Here is a 17,147-nt window from a genome sequence, read left to right on the forward strand (position 1 = left end):
ATTATTTTATGGGATTCAATGGAAAACTTAAGTTATTTCAATTTTAATTTTAAATCATGTTAAAATTTTAAATAATTTAATAAATATCTTTGTTGATGACAGGCTTGTTAGGCGTCAAAGTCGCTCTCAGCGCTCGGTCGCTCGCAGCGCTCGCGACATAATAAAGTATTTGAGCTCCATGAATTTGTTTTGGATTCCTTCATGTTCAATTGGAGACGCATTTATTTAAAATTTGTCGACTTTAAATCTCGAAATTGCGTAAATTTTAATTCTTAGTAGACTATATAATCGGTCGCGTCCAAAGTGGATAAATTTATGTTCATACTACCGTCGATTATTGTTATTTTCAGTTCTATCTCTTTAATAGTAAAAACGGAGTTTAACATTATCTGGGATGAAATAACAAATTTCATTTTCAAATGTTAACATTTTTGCAAAAAATTTGATTTTTCATCATTTTTTGGCGTAATTTCGCTCTGCATTATATCTTCCGATTGAAATTTCTTAATTTTGCTCTGCATTCTGATGATATACTGCGCGTTAATTTACCGAGTCGTTATGGGAGCATCGGCACCCGCTCTTGCTGGGATTTATCCATCCCATGTTACCTATCATCGTTGTCAGCTTCCATTAATTCCGTCAACTCTGTTCTTTTTCCATCTTCTGAACAGTGCGAGTTGTTGGAATATGCAGCTGGTGTCAACGAATGGGTTTCCAGGGGGTTTAAAATCCCGGACATTCCATCTGTTCAAAGGAACTGGAATAACATGTATTGCTCGCACGCGGGGACGGAAAACGTCCTGATGGGTCGACTTAATTCCCGTTCAGGGAGTCACTGGCCCTTGTGTGGGATGTTGCCTGCGTAGACTCATTTTCCTCATCATCGCTAATCGACCCTGCTTCCCGTCCTGGATCTGAATTTGCCCTTGTCGAATCTAGGAAAACTGCAAAATATGCCTCGGTGACGGATACCTGGTGCTTCATCCCCTTGGCTTTCGAGAACAGTTGGATAATTGTACCCAAAGCGCTCAAACTACTCTCAGAGATTGGTTTAAGCATCTCTAGAAGGAGTCACGACGGTCGTGAAACAAGCTGGCTTTTTCAACGGATATCATTTGTGATATTACGTAGGAATTGGCTGTCCATTCCCTCGGTGACTATTTTATATTAGCGAACAGTTCTTTCATGTTTTTCTTTACAAAAAAATTAATTTCCTTTCTCCTCTTCTTTAGTTTTTGGAATAAAAATGCTCTCTTGAATATTATAAATTCTAATTCTGAGTTCTTTACGATCCAAAGCATTGACAAATCTTCTTTATTTCCTGTATAATTTTTGTTTTTCTTTTTTAAATTTGCAAGTCTCTTCATTTTGAACGTTTCTGTTATTTGAACCTTTTTAAGGATAACTTTTGGCGAATACGTGTACTCTTGAAAAATATTTCCTTTGGAAACAGAAATATAGTAACATAATCCCATCTAAACAAAATTCTTGACAAATGAATAAAAAATCAGTGGATTTAAAAGACTTTTATTGATATCACTGACAATTTTAATAAGATTCTTAAAAACACTTTAAAGTTGAAGAGGAATTGTCATAACAAGAGACTGACAATGCGACATGCAGTGAAAATATCACACATTTTTATCGAAAGATTGTCCCTTATCTCAGAAAACAGTTGTATCCATACATTGCTGCTACTTCATCTGTGATACATGCACTAATATTTTTCCGCTAATGGATACGCGCACCCTGCTTTGATAAACACTGGTATAAAGAGTCTTCTTCCACACAGATATAAAAGAAACAGATTTTGTTTAAGCTCCATATAGAAAAATAAAAAGTAGAGAAATATATCAAATAAGCTCCACGTAATTTAATGCCTTGTCTGTGAGAATTACTTTCAAGACCAATTCTGTTCCAGTTCTGATATCTTGAGTTGTGCTCTCCTTATTACTAAACAATCCACACAACACGGCCTGGGTAAAACTATCAAAATTACCTGAAAGGGAAGTTCACATAAGTCTTTACTAAGAGGTTTCAAAGAATTAACAGAACACACAATCGGACTGCCACTGTCTAACGACACCAATCCGCAGTCGTTTTGACGAACCCAAAGTATTTTGCAACGATCAGAGTCCATAATTACGTAATCTCCTTCATTGAACTGTACAGATAGGGCTGTGGCGTGTTCCTAATTCGTTAGTTAAGCCTTTCCGTCATACTTTGAGCTGTTGTTTCATCATAATCAGATCTTGACTGTAAAAAACAGAATTAACATAAAAATGGGAATTGCTTACAAAATGAGACACGACGACCTGAAAATATAAGAATAAATAAACTTGATGATTAAATCGACGGTCTAATCTAACAAAATATTTTGAAGAAAATATATCTGAAGTCAAATCTGGGCATTTGTCAGAGCCACAATCTTCTACCACAGGTAAAGTGGGCTCGTCGAAAATAACAGAATCAAACTTCAAATTAACAAGATCATTGCTCTGGTTTTCAGAAAACTGAGTTTCTTTAAAGTTTCCGCGTTCGACTTGATTTTGACAAATTCCCATATCATCAAACGAAATCAAGTCTTTGGACTCAACGATGCCGTTAAAACATAGCAGATCATTGGATATTTTCTCAATCTGAGACTCATTCGGAACAACCTTTTCTTCCACAGGAAAGTCAAAATCAATTAAATTTGTCGAACAGTCTGGGGAAAACTCGATTAGTGCCGGGTTTCCTGCATTATTAGAAAGCTCAATATTGAGAGTGTCATTAAAATCATTTCCAGTTTCAAAAGAATTTGAGTTAGTTTTTATTTCCGAATCAGTGGGATTGAGATCGTTTGAGTCTTGATCATAGAATTTTGTGTATTTTTTAGGCTCTTCATTTTTTGTCACTTCAGATTCCTGTATATTTATGTTTGGAACTGTTTTTCGTTCGCGGGAATAGGAAACATGAATGTTTTGTCCACAAATAGAGTATCCGTCAAACTCAATGATTATTCTTTCGGCTTGTTTTTGATTTCTGACATTGACAAAACCAAATTTTCTTGCATTATCTCTCGATATTATTCGAATATCCAGGACCTCAGAAACTTGTTGGAATAGATTTTTGATGATATGTTCGTTTACTTTTTGTGGAATATGATTTACAAACAATAAAGACTCGTGAAATTTATAATCAGAGTCGTTGTGGACAATTGGTTTTGAGAAAGTTTTTTGACTAAGTTTAGAATCATTATTCCTAAGTTGTTTATAAAGTGATTGAGAAAATAAATTGTCCTTGTTTGGATCAATCATCACGTGAACAATATTTAAGTCGATTTTATATAAATATTATTTTAATAGATAACAACAATTTAATTAAATTAAAAATATTCTTTTCTGAAAAAAACTAGAGTGATTTTATGGAAAACCTAATTTTTGTTCATATTAACTAGGCAAAGAGAAAAGTTCAATTTAGATTAGTCGCCGAGCGGATGAACATACAATTTCCACGTAATCTCGTGAGGGATACCTTTTAAAATTGCAGCTCGTTTCACGACTGTCATGATTTTTCGTTGAGATGATTAAACCAATTTTTGACATGAATTTGAGAACTTTTGGCCAATTACCCCGCTGGCTTCGAAAGCCAGCTGGATGAAGCAACAAGTGTCAACCAAGGAAGCATAATTTGTGATTTTCTTAGTTTCAGAAAGAGCGGAGCCTGATCCAGGGGAAAAAGCAGAGTCTATGAGTTATGATAAGGAAAACGAGTCAAAACGAGTTACATCCCATACGAGGGCAAGTTCGATCTTAAAAAAATGATCATATAGTGCATATCGTCTACTTTTTAGATTTGCATTTTCATCTTGTCGAAGAAGTACATAGTCCCCACGTTCATCGTACTTCCATTTTCAACGTTCTTGCATTTTGAAGCCTGCGCATTGTAGCATGACATAGACTTGCTTCTTCTAGTTCGTCAAAATTATATGCGAGCAGAGATTGTAGATGTTCATCAGGCAAGCCGTTCAATCGATTAACATCCAAGAAAAGATAAAAGGGTACTACTTTCATGGTTCCATGTATCATAGGAATATATGATTCGTTGGATATTTTGGTATTTACTAAATACACCATTAACTGCTGAAGCAGAAGAAAGTCATCTTTTAATAGATTGGTTAAATCTATAATTTTAATATATCCTCTCAGAATGAACCTGAATCCACAGAGCTCGGGGCCTTCCAAAAATATGTTTCAGTCAATATTCTTGACATAGACACCATCAAAAAATTAATTGGCCCCTGTATGTACACAAAACTTTGCTAAATAAATTTGATATTTCGCCAGTGGTTTTCAAATGTGTTAGTTCGACAATCCAAAATCTTAAAAATGAGTCAATCACAACGAAAATCTTAATAAACATCATTCGTTCGATTACCCATGAATTATTTTCGTTTTTTCCAGCATATCGTTGTACATTGATCAGATCAGCCATATAGCGATCTCGAAGTTGTCTAGCAAAATGGGTGTAAAGTGGACGCATTTATTCACAATTTTGCCGACCTCAAGTCTCAATAACTTCTGCCGGGTATTTTGGGGTAATTACCGGACTTAAAAATGTTGTTTTCAATATTTATATACTTAGGGAAAATTCGCTGTGAGCATAAATCAGAAAGATGAGCTTTTAAAACAGCTTCCTGGAATTATTTGTGAGTTTTTTATTTCAATATAAAATTTCAATATATTATTACAATTTATTCTCACCAGGGATAAAAAGAAACAATTTGCATCGTTTTTGGTCAGAGATGTCCTTGAAAGTTCTTCCACATATGAAGAGACTGTAAATCGACTCAAATCAACGCCCATTATATCACCATGCTACTTCATTGTAGGTTCAGTTGACGAATCAGATGTTTTGTAAAATTAATGACTTTGAAAGAGGACTGTGATTACACGTACCTCTACCGCATACAATCTTTAGAATATGACCGACAACAGCAACATTGGGAATCCATGGTTTATTCTGCAGACAAATTATGATAATTATTAAATACACGTCAACAAGGATACCAATATATGATAGAAGCCACTATAAATGTACTAATTCTACCATTAATGATTATTAGTCCATGGAAAATGATGGATTGATCAATGTACTGAGTAAAATTCCTCTGCTAAACAAGGTCGTTTTGTTTTGCTTTAGAATTAGTTGACTGTATATTCTGTCGTATTTGACATTAAACGGTCTGAACTTTTGCTTTAGATGCAGTACTGTACTCAGCCCAAATGTCCTCTTTTTTAGCTTAATATCACCAATCTCCTATATCAGGGTTTCTTAACCGGGGGTACATGCGCCTAGGGGGTACGCGAAACAATTTTTGTGATTATTCAGATATGTTTCGATTCTTGCACACTTGTGGAATTTTGGAGTAAAGTATTCGTTATTGATTATGGCTAGCATGCAATATTTAATTCCTTATCCAACAACATACTTATGCGAAACTGCGATGTCTTGTTTATCATTTATTAAAAATAAATCTCGTAATCGATTGAAAGTTGGAGATGATATGCGAATCGCTCTTAGCAACATGGATCCGAATATTAGAAAACTTGTTGCAGAAAAGCAACAACAAATATCTCACTAGAATTAAAACTTTACACTTTTTCGACATATATTTATTTACTTCCTTCTGAGTGAGTTCAAACGTTCCGCTTTCGAACAAGCAATTGCAAACCTTCAGGATGAGCAGGCATACTCAACCGTCGGGGCAATAACTTGTTGATAGACCTTGCTGACACAATCTTTCAGGGGGAAGGGACTCTTCTTTAACAGAGCTTTCAAGACGTTCCACTTCCGAAGACCTTAAATAGAACTTCCTTCACGCTACTTGAGAACGTCTTAAGGAGTCGAAAATTACGCCAAGGCTTCTAGGAACGCGAAGAGGGAATAGGCTTGTCTCCAATGAATAGTTCCAGTCCATTCTTGAATCTTCTATCAGTAGTGAAGAGGATGAATTGGGATTAGATGCAGACACACACACATGTTTGCAGGAGCTAATCACATACACGGTTGAGGTGTGACTGGACCATTGCAACAGCCAAGAAGGAGATTTTTCTTGCAGCGATAATCAGGTCGTCCGCATAGGATAAGAACATAATGTCTGGGTCATTAGTAATGGGTAGGTCATGTAGAAATAGGTTAAAGAGGAGGGGAGATAAAGGGGAGCCTTGTGGGACACCATTGGGCAGTAGTCTTGGTCTTGAAGTAGTATTGTCAATACGGACCCTTCCGCGTCGGCCAGTTAAGAAATTTTCCAACCACAGTTTTATGTTCGGATGTAAGTTCGAATCGAATATCTTTCGCGTTAGAAGTTTCCTCGGGACAGAATCAAAGGCTTTTGTATATCGATGGATACTAAGACCGTCCGTATGTGTGTTCCCATGTGAAACTGTCAGTAATAAACTGGGAGACAGAACACAAATGTGTCGTTGTGGAACGATCTGGTCTAAAACCGTGCTGAAATTCTGGCAATTGTTGAACAGGAGAGATTCGCGTTAATACAAGCTTTTCCAATACTTTCGATAAAATACAAGTTATTGAGATCGGTTGGTATGAAGAGGGAACATCCTTTGGTTTCCCAGGCTTTAGAATTGGCGTAATTAGGGAGTTTTTCCATATATTAGGTATCGTACGTAAGTTGATAGAGTCGTTATATAGTATTGATAGTACGATCCGTGCCCAGGGTCCCAGGTGTTTGAGGTGAATAGCACAAATCTCGTCGGGGCCACAAGCACGGGTGGGACGTAGAGATTTAATAGCCTTGTCAACATCATCCGGTGTGAAGAAGGTGGAATACCGTTCTGGTCGCGGTTCAATATGTGGAGTGCGGAAGAAGTCTTTATGGCTGATCGATACGTAGTACTTCATAATCTTGTTTGCAGGTTTGCGAGCGAGTTCCGAGGAATTGTTGGCAACGACCTTAGTTCCTTCGTCCTCTTCGCCGATAAGGCAATTGATCCTTCTTAGCGTTTCCCAGAAGGTGGCGCAGGAATTTTTGTGACATAATCGTCCAACGAGACGACTCCACTTGAGTCCGTTATTAGTCCGGAACAGTTCAGAAATTTTAATATTCAACGAACGTACAGTATGATATGAATCATTGGACTTGTTTTTCTTCAGGGCATCCCGTTCTTTGATAAGTGGTAGGATTTGTGATGATAATCTTGGATTAAACTTCTTTTATGAAGCGACAGGTATAAATAATTTATCGGCTTTCAAAATAATAGTAGACAGGATCTTGTCCGTCCTTTCCACCGTGCAATTTTCCATAGTGAGATCGAGCAGGCAGTCGTCCACATACGACCCGAAACCATGCCAGTTAGCCTTCGAGTAATTTTTGAACTTGTAGAACAGCGCATTGGGCAGAAAGGCCTTCTAAGTCTCAGTACAATTGGGTTATGGTCGCTTGAGAAACCATAACAAACATTCCACAAGATATATCCAGCCAAGGATGGAGTGCAGAGAGACAGGTCCGGGGATGTTGGGCTGTCTCTTCTGCGGGTTGGTGTCCTTGTATGAGCGTATGGGTTGTTTAGGATAGTCAACGGAAAGAATGTGCTCGCCTCGAATGTCGGCCGGTTGAGACCGGAGCCAGAGCGGATGCTTGGCATTTAGGTCGCCGCATAGCAGCAAGTCCTTTAGTCCGCAAAGTTTCAATAAGTTGGGCGTATACTTTGGAATAAAGGAAGTCGTAGAACTCTGAGGTGGGACATATAGATTGCACAATGTATAATGTCTTGAGGGTGAAAAAGGAACTTCGCGCAATAACGAAGTGGTCAAATGTTTGCATTTTCATTTATATAGCCAATGTGAGACAAAAAGACGTAAAATTAAAACTCATTCGGTTCAATTGTGAAAATCCGAGTTGGCGCAAACTTTCTCACGGATATCACTATCTCGATAACAAACTTGTTATTTGTGTCCACGATAAATCGAGAAATACAACTACTCTTTTCGGCGTGAAAATCACTTCACAAAATTTCCACAACCAGGTAAAAGTAAAAAAGATCCACAAATATGACATTTTGGCAAATGAACTGGGGGCAATCCACTGGTCGAAAGCGAAAATCACTAAAATTCTTTAAGACCCATTTGGATGGCTCGACATATCCAGAGAATGTTATTGTTAAACCATAAAGATCATGCAAGCTGAGATAAGACATGAGTTATTGATCCGTTTTGAGGAAATAGCTCCTAAATCTGAACTGCGCGTCAACATTGATTTGACCATCCAAGTAGTGAACGTGAAACTTAAGAGGGAGTGGTTTATATAGCAAAATACAGTTATTATTTTATTATTACGAAGAAAATCACTAACAACTTTCGCTCTTAAAAGACTGAAAAATTTATGGCTAGGAGGTAAACAAATTGCTGCTTTTTTAAAAATCAAATTATACAATATTTTTGTATAACCAGTCTTATTAAGAAACTCTTTTACATACGCACTCGCAATGCATGAAATTGAAATTCTGAAATCCTTTTATAGAATGCAGCTCAGATGCATTTTAAGAATATTCCGGCCAAAGCACATCTAAAACAACTACCTTTACTCCTTTTACAATACACACCTCCCAGACAAAGAGATAAAAAGTAACAGATGGGGCTTATTCGGTCACATCTTAAAAATGAACAGGAACACGCTAATCTCACAATGGAACACCACTACACTCCTCATCCGAGATCGACCATCAGAGGAAGACCATATATTCGCTCCCAACCTTTCTACATCAATACCTAACCTTGATTGGAAATTGTCTAGAAGAACTCAAATTCCAAATTAGGAAAGTTCAGTCAGAGAGACTTTCGAAAGCCAACTCCAAAGATGCAGCAAAGGATGGTAAATACTGATATCCTGGCTGGATTAAACTCTGCAATTTATCATATTACAAAAGATGATCCGCCCCAAGATATTAATCAAATTACCGATATTCTTTATGCTACACAGTGTGCTTATTTGGCCTTAACAACAAGAGCCAGACCACAGAGCACATGGTTAGAAAACACGGAAAGAAAAATCTCTAAATTAGCAGATGAAATTGACACAGTTCGTTCCTTCTCCAAACAAACCTTGCCTCAGGCAGAAAAGCAAAAGGCAATGGATGTTCTCTGCCGCTACGGATATAAGAAGTCTAAGAAGGGAGAGCTAACCAGAATTGAAACTCCATTGAATGATCTAATTAGAATAAAAGAGAAACAGATATCTATTCATTCCTTGAGGAAGGATTTCCAAAAAGACAATGCGTGTTTTGAATTAAACCGCAGAAGATTTTATCGAAATTTATCTTCGAGCAATGAAGCCACCCTATATGGGTTTGGTGATGGTGAGTGCTTGTCATTTTGGGAAGATTTCTGGAGCAAGAAAAATATGGGGCCCGTAGTTTATGATTTTGTGGGTGTGAGGTGTACTGGCGGTGAAATCATGCGACCTCAACTCACAAGTGATTTTATTATGGATATGCTCAAATACGCATCTGACTGGAAGGCATGCGGATGTGACGGAACGTATAACTTTTTCTTAAAGAAGATGGATTGTTTGCATGGGTTTTTGTGTGGCTTGCAAGACCGTTTAAGCAAGTTGAAGTGGAGAAATTTCACAAATACGACCTCCTTGCAAACGAACTGTCGGTTCTCTATGAAGCAAAAGTGAAGATTATTCCAATTGTCTTGACATGGGATGGAGTTGTCTCAAATTTCTTTAAAAGTCATATGGACAAGTTATCCATTGAAGAAGGAACGAGGACATACATCCAGTCTGTTGTGCTGAAGAGGACTCTAGAGAGTATGCTTATCGAGCACAGACATGGGATGAAGGTAGACAACGAGGAGTACGCCTCTGCCGCCAATCAACTTGCGGAGCTGGCATGTCGTGAGGACACTCAGCTAAACAATTACTTTGACGCAGAAATGAAAAATGATGAGAATTTTGTTACAAACTCTTCTTCCAAGCGAAATTATTTTATTTTTGTAGGACTTAAAAAAGAAAGACATTTTGCAGTAGTTGACCTCATTTTTCAGTAATCTTTCTAGACTGTTTTTCAGTGACCAGGGCGGTTATTTTGAAGAAGAATATTTCGTGAATACTGTGTTCGCAACATCGCAGACCCCACATCCTGCAAATCCAAACTGCACCATCTCTTTTTTCAGAATGTTTTGCAAGCAATTCGTTCAGGGCACTAAAACTGAGAATATAAATTTAAGATCTTACGATGAGTAGGACCAATGATGTGATATTCTACAACTCTAGCCTGCCTGGGGAATCATTTTTGGCAATAAGGGGGACCAGGTTAACGCGGAAGGAGAGGGCAATACTATTCAGATCAAAGATACTAAGTTGACTACAGTTAATAAGTTTTTGGTAGACAGAGAAATCAAATAAAAACAGCGGTGGTTTGTTTAATTTCCTATTTCCTGGGATTCAGAATTAGACTCGGTTTTGCCTGTAACCACTTGGCATATTAACTGTCTGTGTAATTGACAATCTTCGTGTGTGAATACTTACTTATTGCCCAAGTCCACAGTCTTTTCAACGTTAAGATTCAGCGTGATTCCCGACTCACAAAGCCCTGATCAATTTCATGTATCTTGAGTCGCATGACAAATGTGAAATTTTAATTAAGTTTTTTGATTCCGGGAGAATTGCATTAATAATAATAATGTGTCTCTTTAGGTCTCAGGCTTAGGGCATCTAATTTCTTAATTTACCGCAATTAAGTTAGTTAAAGAAGGAATTCTTGACTGTAAAGCACCAGGAGGCACCTAAAAGGAGATTTGATACGATAACTAATAAATCATTATTTCAGTTAAAAGCCAGATGTCATCAAACAAGTTTCTTCATTGTTAAAACACAAGTTTCTCAGGAATTTAATTTTTATGTAAGACGTATCTATAGCCGTAGGATATTAAACACTCTTAGGAAATTGATAATTTCCTGAAAATTGAGGCATTTTTATGCGCAAAGAATCGATACTTTTTTAACTCAAAAAGTAGAATAGACTAGTAAAACTCGAAAAATTGAAAAATCAAAACCGTAATGATTAAGAAGCCCCTTCCAAACCATTCAAAAGACCCTCCTTCTTCTCCTTATTCATAGCCTTTCGCTGAGTCAATGAGAGCTTGGGAGCCTTTTTGACAGTCCTGACAATTGACAACACCAAAAGAACATTTGGGCTGGACACCTCTTCTTCCCTACATCCACACGCATGGGATTCTCCCTTATCCTTTGATGACACCTCAAATATGTCTCCTCCATATCCTCAGGCTTCACAGCCGAACTCAACTTAGAGAATTGTTTAGCATATTTCTCGCTATCATATTCACGCAAATTCATTGCATATGAACTCACGTGCTTACCCAAAATACGATCCCTCAAATTTTCTGGGAATTTTTTGGTCCTATCAGATTTTTAGCCATCAAACACACCCATGTGGAATATCAAGTCCACCATCCAAGGCCCCTTTCATAGCGGCAAACACCTTGGCTCCCCGAGAGGAAGAAGCCAGACCAATGTCCATGATGACTTTCAATGGTTTGCTTTGTCCTTCGGCATGTTCAATTTGATAATCCTCTCCGATTTTACTCTCGTCGGTGTTTCCTGCATATATTCCGGCCAACCCATATTTCGTCAAAACCTAAAATATAGCCACATATCACATACTCTTCGAGCAAGTAAAAGACCTGTGCAGTAAGCGGCTGAATAATTGCTCAATCCAAAGTTAACTCCATAATTTGGGAGTTCGTGGGAATAAGCAGCACAAACCACGTGATCTCCGTTAAGTTTCCAGACTACGATTTGGCAAATGACATTTTTGTTCGTTATTCTGACCACTAAACGATGTTTAGGAGATGCGTATTTATTCTTGTATTGGACCACAAGTTTTCTACGACGAGCATAGTTAGTGAGACACTCTGGAATAATTATTTAACTAATATTACGTCGTCGGCGTCTGAACTTTACTTGAAATCGGCTGAAATATGATTTATTTTTGACAACTTTGACTAATGCCTAAATTTTTAATATCTAGGAACATAACCAACCATCTAAGAAAGTAAAACGTTGCACGTTTTTTTGTATTAATTTATTTTTGAATTAAATAATTAAATGATTAAATTGAAATACAAATTTTTTAAAGAAAACATTCATTTATATACTGGTATTAATTTAAAGACATTTTGAGAAGGCATGTGACATTTCAGACTAGCGACCCTTAACGAAAAAGCAATGCATCATTTTGCCTGAAAATTTTTTGTAGCGTCTTTGAGTTTCTGCATTAAATATTCCGAGAAAGCCCCTGGACCTTTTGAATATTTTTTTAATCGAAACGTGTTCAAAAGAGTGGAGCATTTTTCACTCATCGGCTGGAGATTAAGAAAGTCAAAATTATAGCTATTTAATTGATTGATTTCTATAAATACTGAGATTTATTGATATAATGAAGAAATATCCGAGTCCCTCTAATATAAAAACCTTTTAGGATTAAAATAAGTAAAAGTTGATAAATTTATTAAACGAAAAAAGATTTTTGGTAAATAACCAGACTAAACACGAAAATGATTTCGTTGTTGTTTATTGCGACCACTTTGAGTACGTAAAGTAGAAGCAGTTGATGAAACATCAGACATGGATCTCCGAGATCGTACACTTGCAGTGGAAGACATTGACAGTCGTGCTAATTTCATATTAGTAATATATGTCAAACCGTATTTATTTTGATCTTTAATTATTATGTCGAGAGTTTTTTGCATCGAATCTACATCTTCTGGTGTAAATTTATTTCCGTCTCCAGAATCAGGTGTTATCAACGTCATCCCAAAATTTTCCTGAGCTACTTTAAGTCCTGGAAATGATCAATCTCACATCTCATAACCTCCGGAAAGCACAATCAAGTTTGTGTAGCCACGTTCGACCAAAGTAGTGGCTGCTTGATGAATGTTTTTTTCATCCCAATCGTAAACAATAATCAATTTGTTTTCTTTGGTTTTCTTTAAATTTTTATCCTCATTTCATACATAAGCTAGCATTTCTTTGGTCTCGTAGTTGTGCATTCGAGAGAGCATTGTCATTGGATATGAAAGTGCTATATTTATGTGATTCACAAAACCAGTTTTTATGTGGCCTTTCATGTACAGGTCTTTATCCCTTAAATCCAATAGCAGATATGGAGACAGGGAATCTTCCGGAGTTAGACATTGATCAGTTTTTTTAACAGGTTCCTTTAAATAGGGCTCCATATTTTCATCCAGTTCTCCAGATCCGGATATAAGCCTATTATATTAGCATAGAGAATACGTCAATAATGTCGGACGGGAATGTGATTTTGAGTTATTCCCATTGATATTAGTAGATGATGAAACCTCTTCTAAAACAAGTTCAAAAAACTTGCTAAAAGAACCATTTTTTGTTACATTTTTGGACAAAGCTAAGTCGACGTGTTCAATTTGTAAAATCTATGTGAATCTGCATCAAATTATATTTTTATAAACCATTTGAATGAATGTTGTCAGTTTTATTCGTTTGAATATTTCGTTAGACCGAATTCGGAAATCTATATAAAAAGTATTCCAAGTACTTGTTCTGACATATTCCATATCTTGTGAATATTTGGCGCTGCTGCAGCCTATTAAATATTGTCACTCTTGGTAATAAATACCAGTATCAACCACGCTTGATACATGGTCATATTTTGGATTTTTTTTGATTTTTATTTCCAGGATCTTAATTTGGTAATCAACATATACTACACTCAGCGGTTTTGTGTTTCTTTTAGCATTATATGACATTTAAATCAGTGCAATCCACAACCTATTAAATAAGTATTGTAATTGGTCCCATGGAAACGTTATTTTTATTTGCACTATCATAGAAACATAATGTAACGAAAAACTAATTCCACATATGCCACACATGAGACTGTTGTCTTAAATATATTTTTCAAAGATGCGCGGTTGCGTGTTATACTCCTGAGAGTATCAAGGTCGTCTTCATGAGAAAACAGTAGATAGGGTTATTTATGGATGTTCTTGGAACGCCGATTTGTTGTCTTTGTAATATGATTTTATTGCCTCAAAGAAAGCTGGAACACTCCTAGGAGATAGCGAAGACATTATAAGGAGAAAGATGCTGTTGACTGTTTTAATTAACGATTTGCGGACCATATGGCTACGAAACCGCAAGGTTGGAACATCCTTGCGTCCCAAGTTATACAATGATTTTGTTAAACCTATATTTTGGACATCTGAGTCTGAACTAAAATTCCTCAATACGTCCCACAAAAGACAGTTGAGACTTCTTACTGGCATCAACTAATCGAAGAACATTAAGAACTCCACTCTATACCATATCTGAAACAGCAGACCAGTCGCTATGGTACATTATCGAACGTTATTAATACTTAATTTATAAAAACAATTTTTAGTTACTTTTGTTATATGTTTAGGAACTGAACTAAGAATAAAATATAACGAGTCCGATATATTTTTTACGACAAACAGATAATTTAATATGGTTCGTTAAACGGTGTCACGTCAATAAATGATCTAAAATTTGTAGAAATAAAAAACTGCAGAAATATGACATTCTAGTCAGTAAATTACAGTTAAATTGTAAAGCTTAAATGAAGATCGACGAAGGGATGGGATTACTAATTTATTTAACAAATAATACATTAAATTATCATGAATTATTATTATATAGCACTGTCGGAAAATCATAAATTTAATTAAGTTTTCCTTGTGCCACAGCCAGTATCCTCACACACATCCGTTTCCATGCCCCCTGTTTTTTGCTATAGTCCGTAATGAATCAAGATCGTCCCAACTTTTCAGTCTTTTGTTTACTCCTGTCAAGTCTTCGTTTAACGCGGTAGGTAGAGTGACTCTAGGTCTTCCACGGAAAGCTCCTTTGGATTGGGCAAAATAGTTTTCCATGGCGATGTTCGGCGGAGCGAGGTTGTCCAGTCTCAATATGTGCCCAAAAAGTCTCCATCTGGATTCCAGGATGTCCATGGAGATCAGTCTCGAGTTAGATCTGTTGTATAAGGCCGAGTTAGATATTTTTCTTGGGAATTGTATGTTCATAATTCTTCTCAGTTGATTTTGATGAAATTGGTTCAAACTGTTATATCAGCTTTGGTGATTCATGTAGATCCATTATACATCAAGACAGGAACAATAAACGTATTATATATCTTTAGTTTTGTCTTTGTACTCAGTTTCCTTAATCTCCAAATGTTCAAAATTTTGTTATACGCAGCGATCGATAATATCTTTCTATGGGTGATATCTTCAGAGTCACCCAGGAGTGATCCGACTTTTTTTTGCTTTCTCCAGGGCTCATCATGGGTGGGTTCAACGTGAACAATTTTCGTGTATTCCGTTTTATTATGATTGACTGTTAGAAACCATTTGGAAAATATATGTGGTAATGTTTCAATAATATACTGAAGGGTTTCAGCGTCTTCAGAAACGAAGTCGACATCTTCGGCATATATTATTTCATTGTATTTGCTATCAATTCTGAGAATCTCAGTACACCGTTTATATTTTTGACATAAAGCAGCGGTCCATCTGTGCGTCCAGATAACATCAGCAGTGAACCTTCCAGTTCTGAATCCCCGTGTACTAGCCCGTTTTCACACCTGGTATCTACTAGCCCGTTTTCTATCATGAATGGTGTTTCTATTATTAAATAAAAGCAATTTATTCTTGAATAAAGAGCATTTTTAATTATTTTTAATATATTCTCAATCAAATTAATTTAAAAAAATCATAAATATATTATTATGAATAATGTTGTCATTTATCACTTACAAAATAGCAAAAGAATGAAATCGGAAAATCTTATGAGATTTCAAACAAAGATGAACTTCTTGCAATATTTTCTCACACAGATGCAATTATGGAGACCACCGTTTTCAGAAACATCCCCAACTTTATAAAAGCAGGAGGGACACCCACAGAAACCGTAGATCTGCTAAAAAACAGTTATGTTGGGTATCCTAGATTAAATAATTTACTAATGGAATGGCTACTTGAATTGGGTTATTTTTCCATAAGTTTATTCACAGGAGACGACAAGGCTTCAGTCGAATCTACAATTCGTGAGACCTTTGCTGGAATTCTCAAAGAAAAAGTACAATTTAAAGATTTTGATCATCTGACACCTTCTATTGACAACCCTCCGACATGGCTTAAAAATTTCATGTTTTACCCGGAATGGCGGGAACTTGTTTATTGTCAGTTTAAGGAAAATCCTTCTAGTAAAGTTCTTGGTTGTGCAATAAAAGTATTTTTATTATTTTTTTATTTTTCTAAGTATGTCTCGACCACGAATTTTCGGTATGAACTTGATTCGGTAGCACATCTCGTAACTGAAGATATTGAAATATTTTTTTCTATTTTATCTGACCTACTACGACGGTTTATTGACGCTTCGAATCTTGGAGAAGCTTTCAAAGCTCGGAAGTCTCTTGTGGTACACTGTTGCTGTTATTCTTACTAGAAACTAGCCAGTTCTAGTTTTCATTCACTTTTGACAGTTCAGTTAGTACTTAGCTCGTTGGCTCATACAAATGGGCGGATTCGTGACTGCATAACAGACCTGTCTCACTATGTTTACAAAAATGTGTCAAAACAGTATTTTGTGAATTTATTTCTTAGATTAAATGTATTTTGTGTTCAAAATATTATTGAACGAGTAAATTTAACTGATTCGGATTTGATGGAAATGACGGTCCAAATGAACGCTGTTATTGACCGAGGGAGTTTTGCGGATCTTGATATCAGCAAAGTGGGCATTTCTATTTGTGTACTAAGAAATAGTTTTGCGATATATGCAAAAATAAATCATGAATTTTATTGTATATTTTGATAGATTGGAATAACAGAGGGTTCAGTGGATGGTCATTGGTCTTGTTCTGTCAAACCTTTTATGGGTTTGGTTAATTTTGTGTTAATGTAGAAATTCTGGTTGAAGCTATATTCGTTGAGAGATTTTCTTTTCCAGAAAATTCATTTCAATCTTTAATTCAATTTGCTTACAATTTAGACGAGTCAAATGTTATAGATAGTATTTAAATTGACCAGGGGACTATGTCAGTCTCAAGTTTCCA

General features: G+C 36.3%; 1 protein-coding gene and 2 long non-coding RNA genes across 3 annotated transcripts; all 3 read right to left on the reverse strand.

Annotated features, from left to right (window-relative positions):
- Nucleotides 1-1,877: 1,877 nt before the first annotated feature.
- On the reverse strand, nt 1,878-2,599 carry LOC118760934. Its single transcript, XM_036498561.1, has 2 exons — nt 2,223-2,599; nt 1,878-2,191 (listed from the first exon to the last, which is right to left on the reverse strand). The coding sequence occupies exons 1-2, from the start codon at nt 2,562-2,564 to the stop codon at nt 1,901-1,903; spliced, it is 633 nt and encodes a 210-aa protein (XP_036354454.1). The 5' UTR covers nt 2,565-2,599; the 3' UTR covers nt 1,878-1,900.
- Nucleotides 2,600-12,571: 9,972 nt separating this feature from the next.
- LOC115227204 lies at nt 12,572-13,011 on the reverse strand. The gene is made up of 3 exons (XR_003883082.1): nt 12,906-13,011; nt 12,738-12,875; nt 12,572-12,707 (listed from the first exon to the last, which is right to left on the reverse strand). It is a non-coding gene; the product is annotated as an uncharacterized LOC115227204 (long non-coding RNA).
- Nucleotides 13,012-13,053: 42 nt separating this feature from the next.
- Nucleotides 13,054-13,656, reverse strand: LOC118760937. Its single transcript, XR_004997045.1, has 3 exons — nt 13,522-13,656; nt 13,431-13,485; nt 13,054-13,397 (listed from the first exon to the last, which is right to left on the reverse strand). It is a non-coding gene; the product is annotated as an uncharacterized LOC118760937 (long non-coding RNA).
- Between the last annotated feature and the right edge of the window lie 3,491 nt (nt 13,657-17,147).

The sequence above is a fragment of the Octopus sinensis genome, unplaced genomic scaffold (assembly GCF_006345805.1).
Source record: "Octopus sinensis unplaced genomic scaffold, ASM634580v1 Contig02042, whole genome shotgun sequence".
NCBI lineage: Eukaryota > Metazoa > Mollusca > Cephalopoda > Octopoda > Octopodidae > Octopus > Octopus sinensis.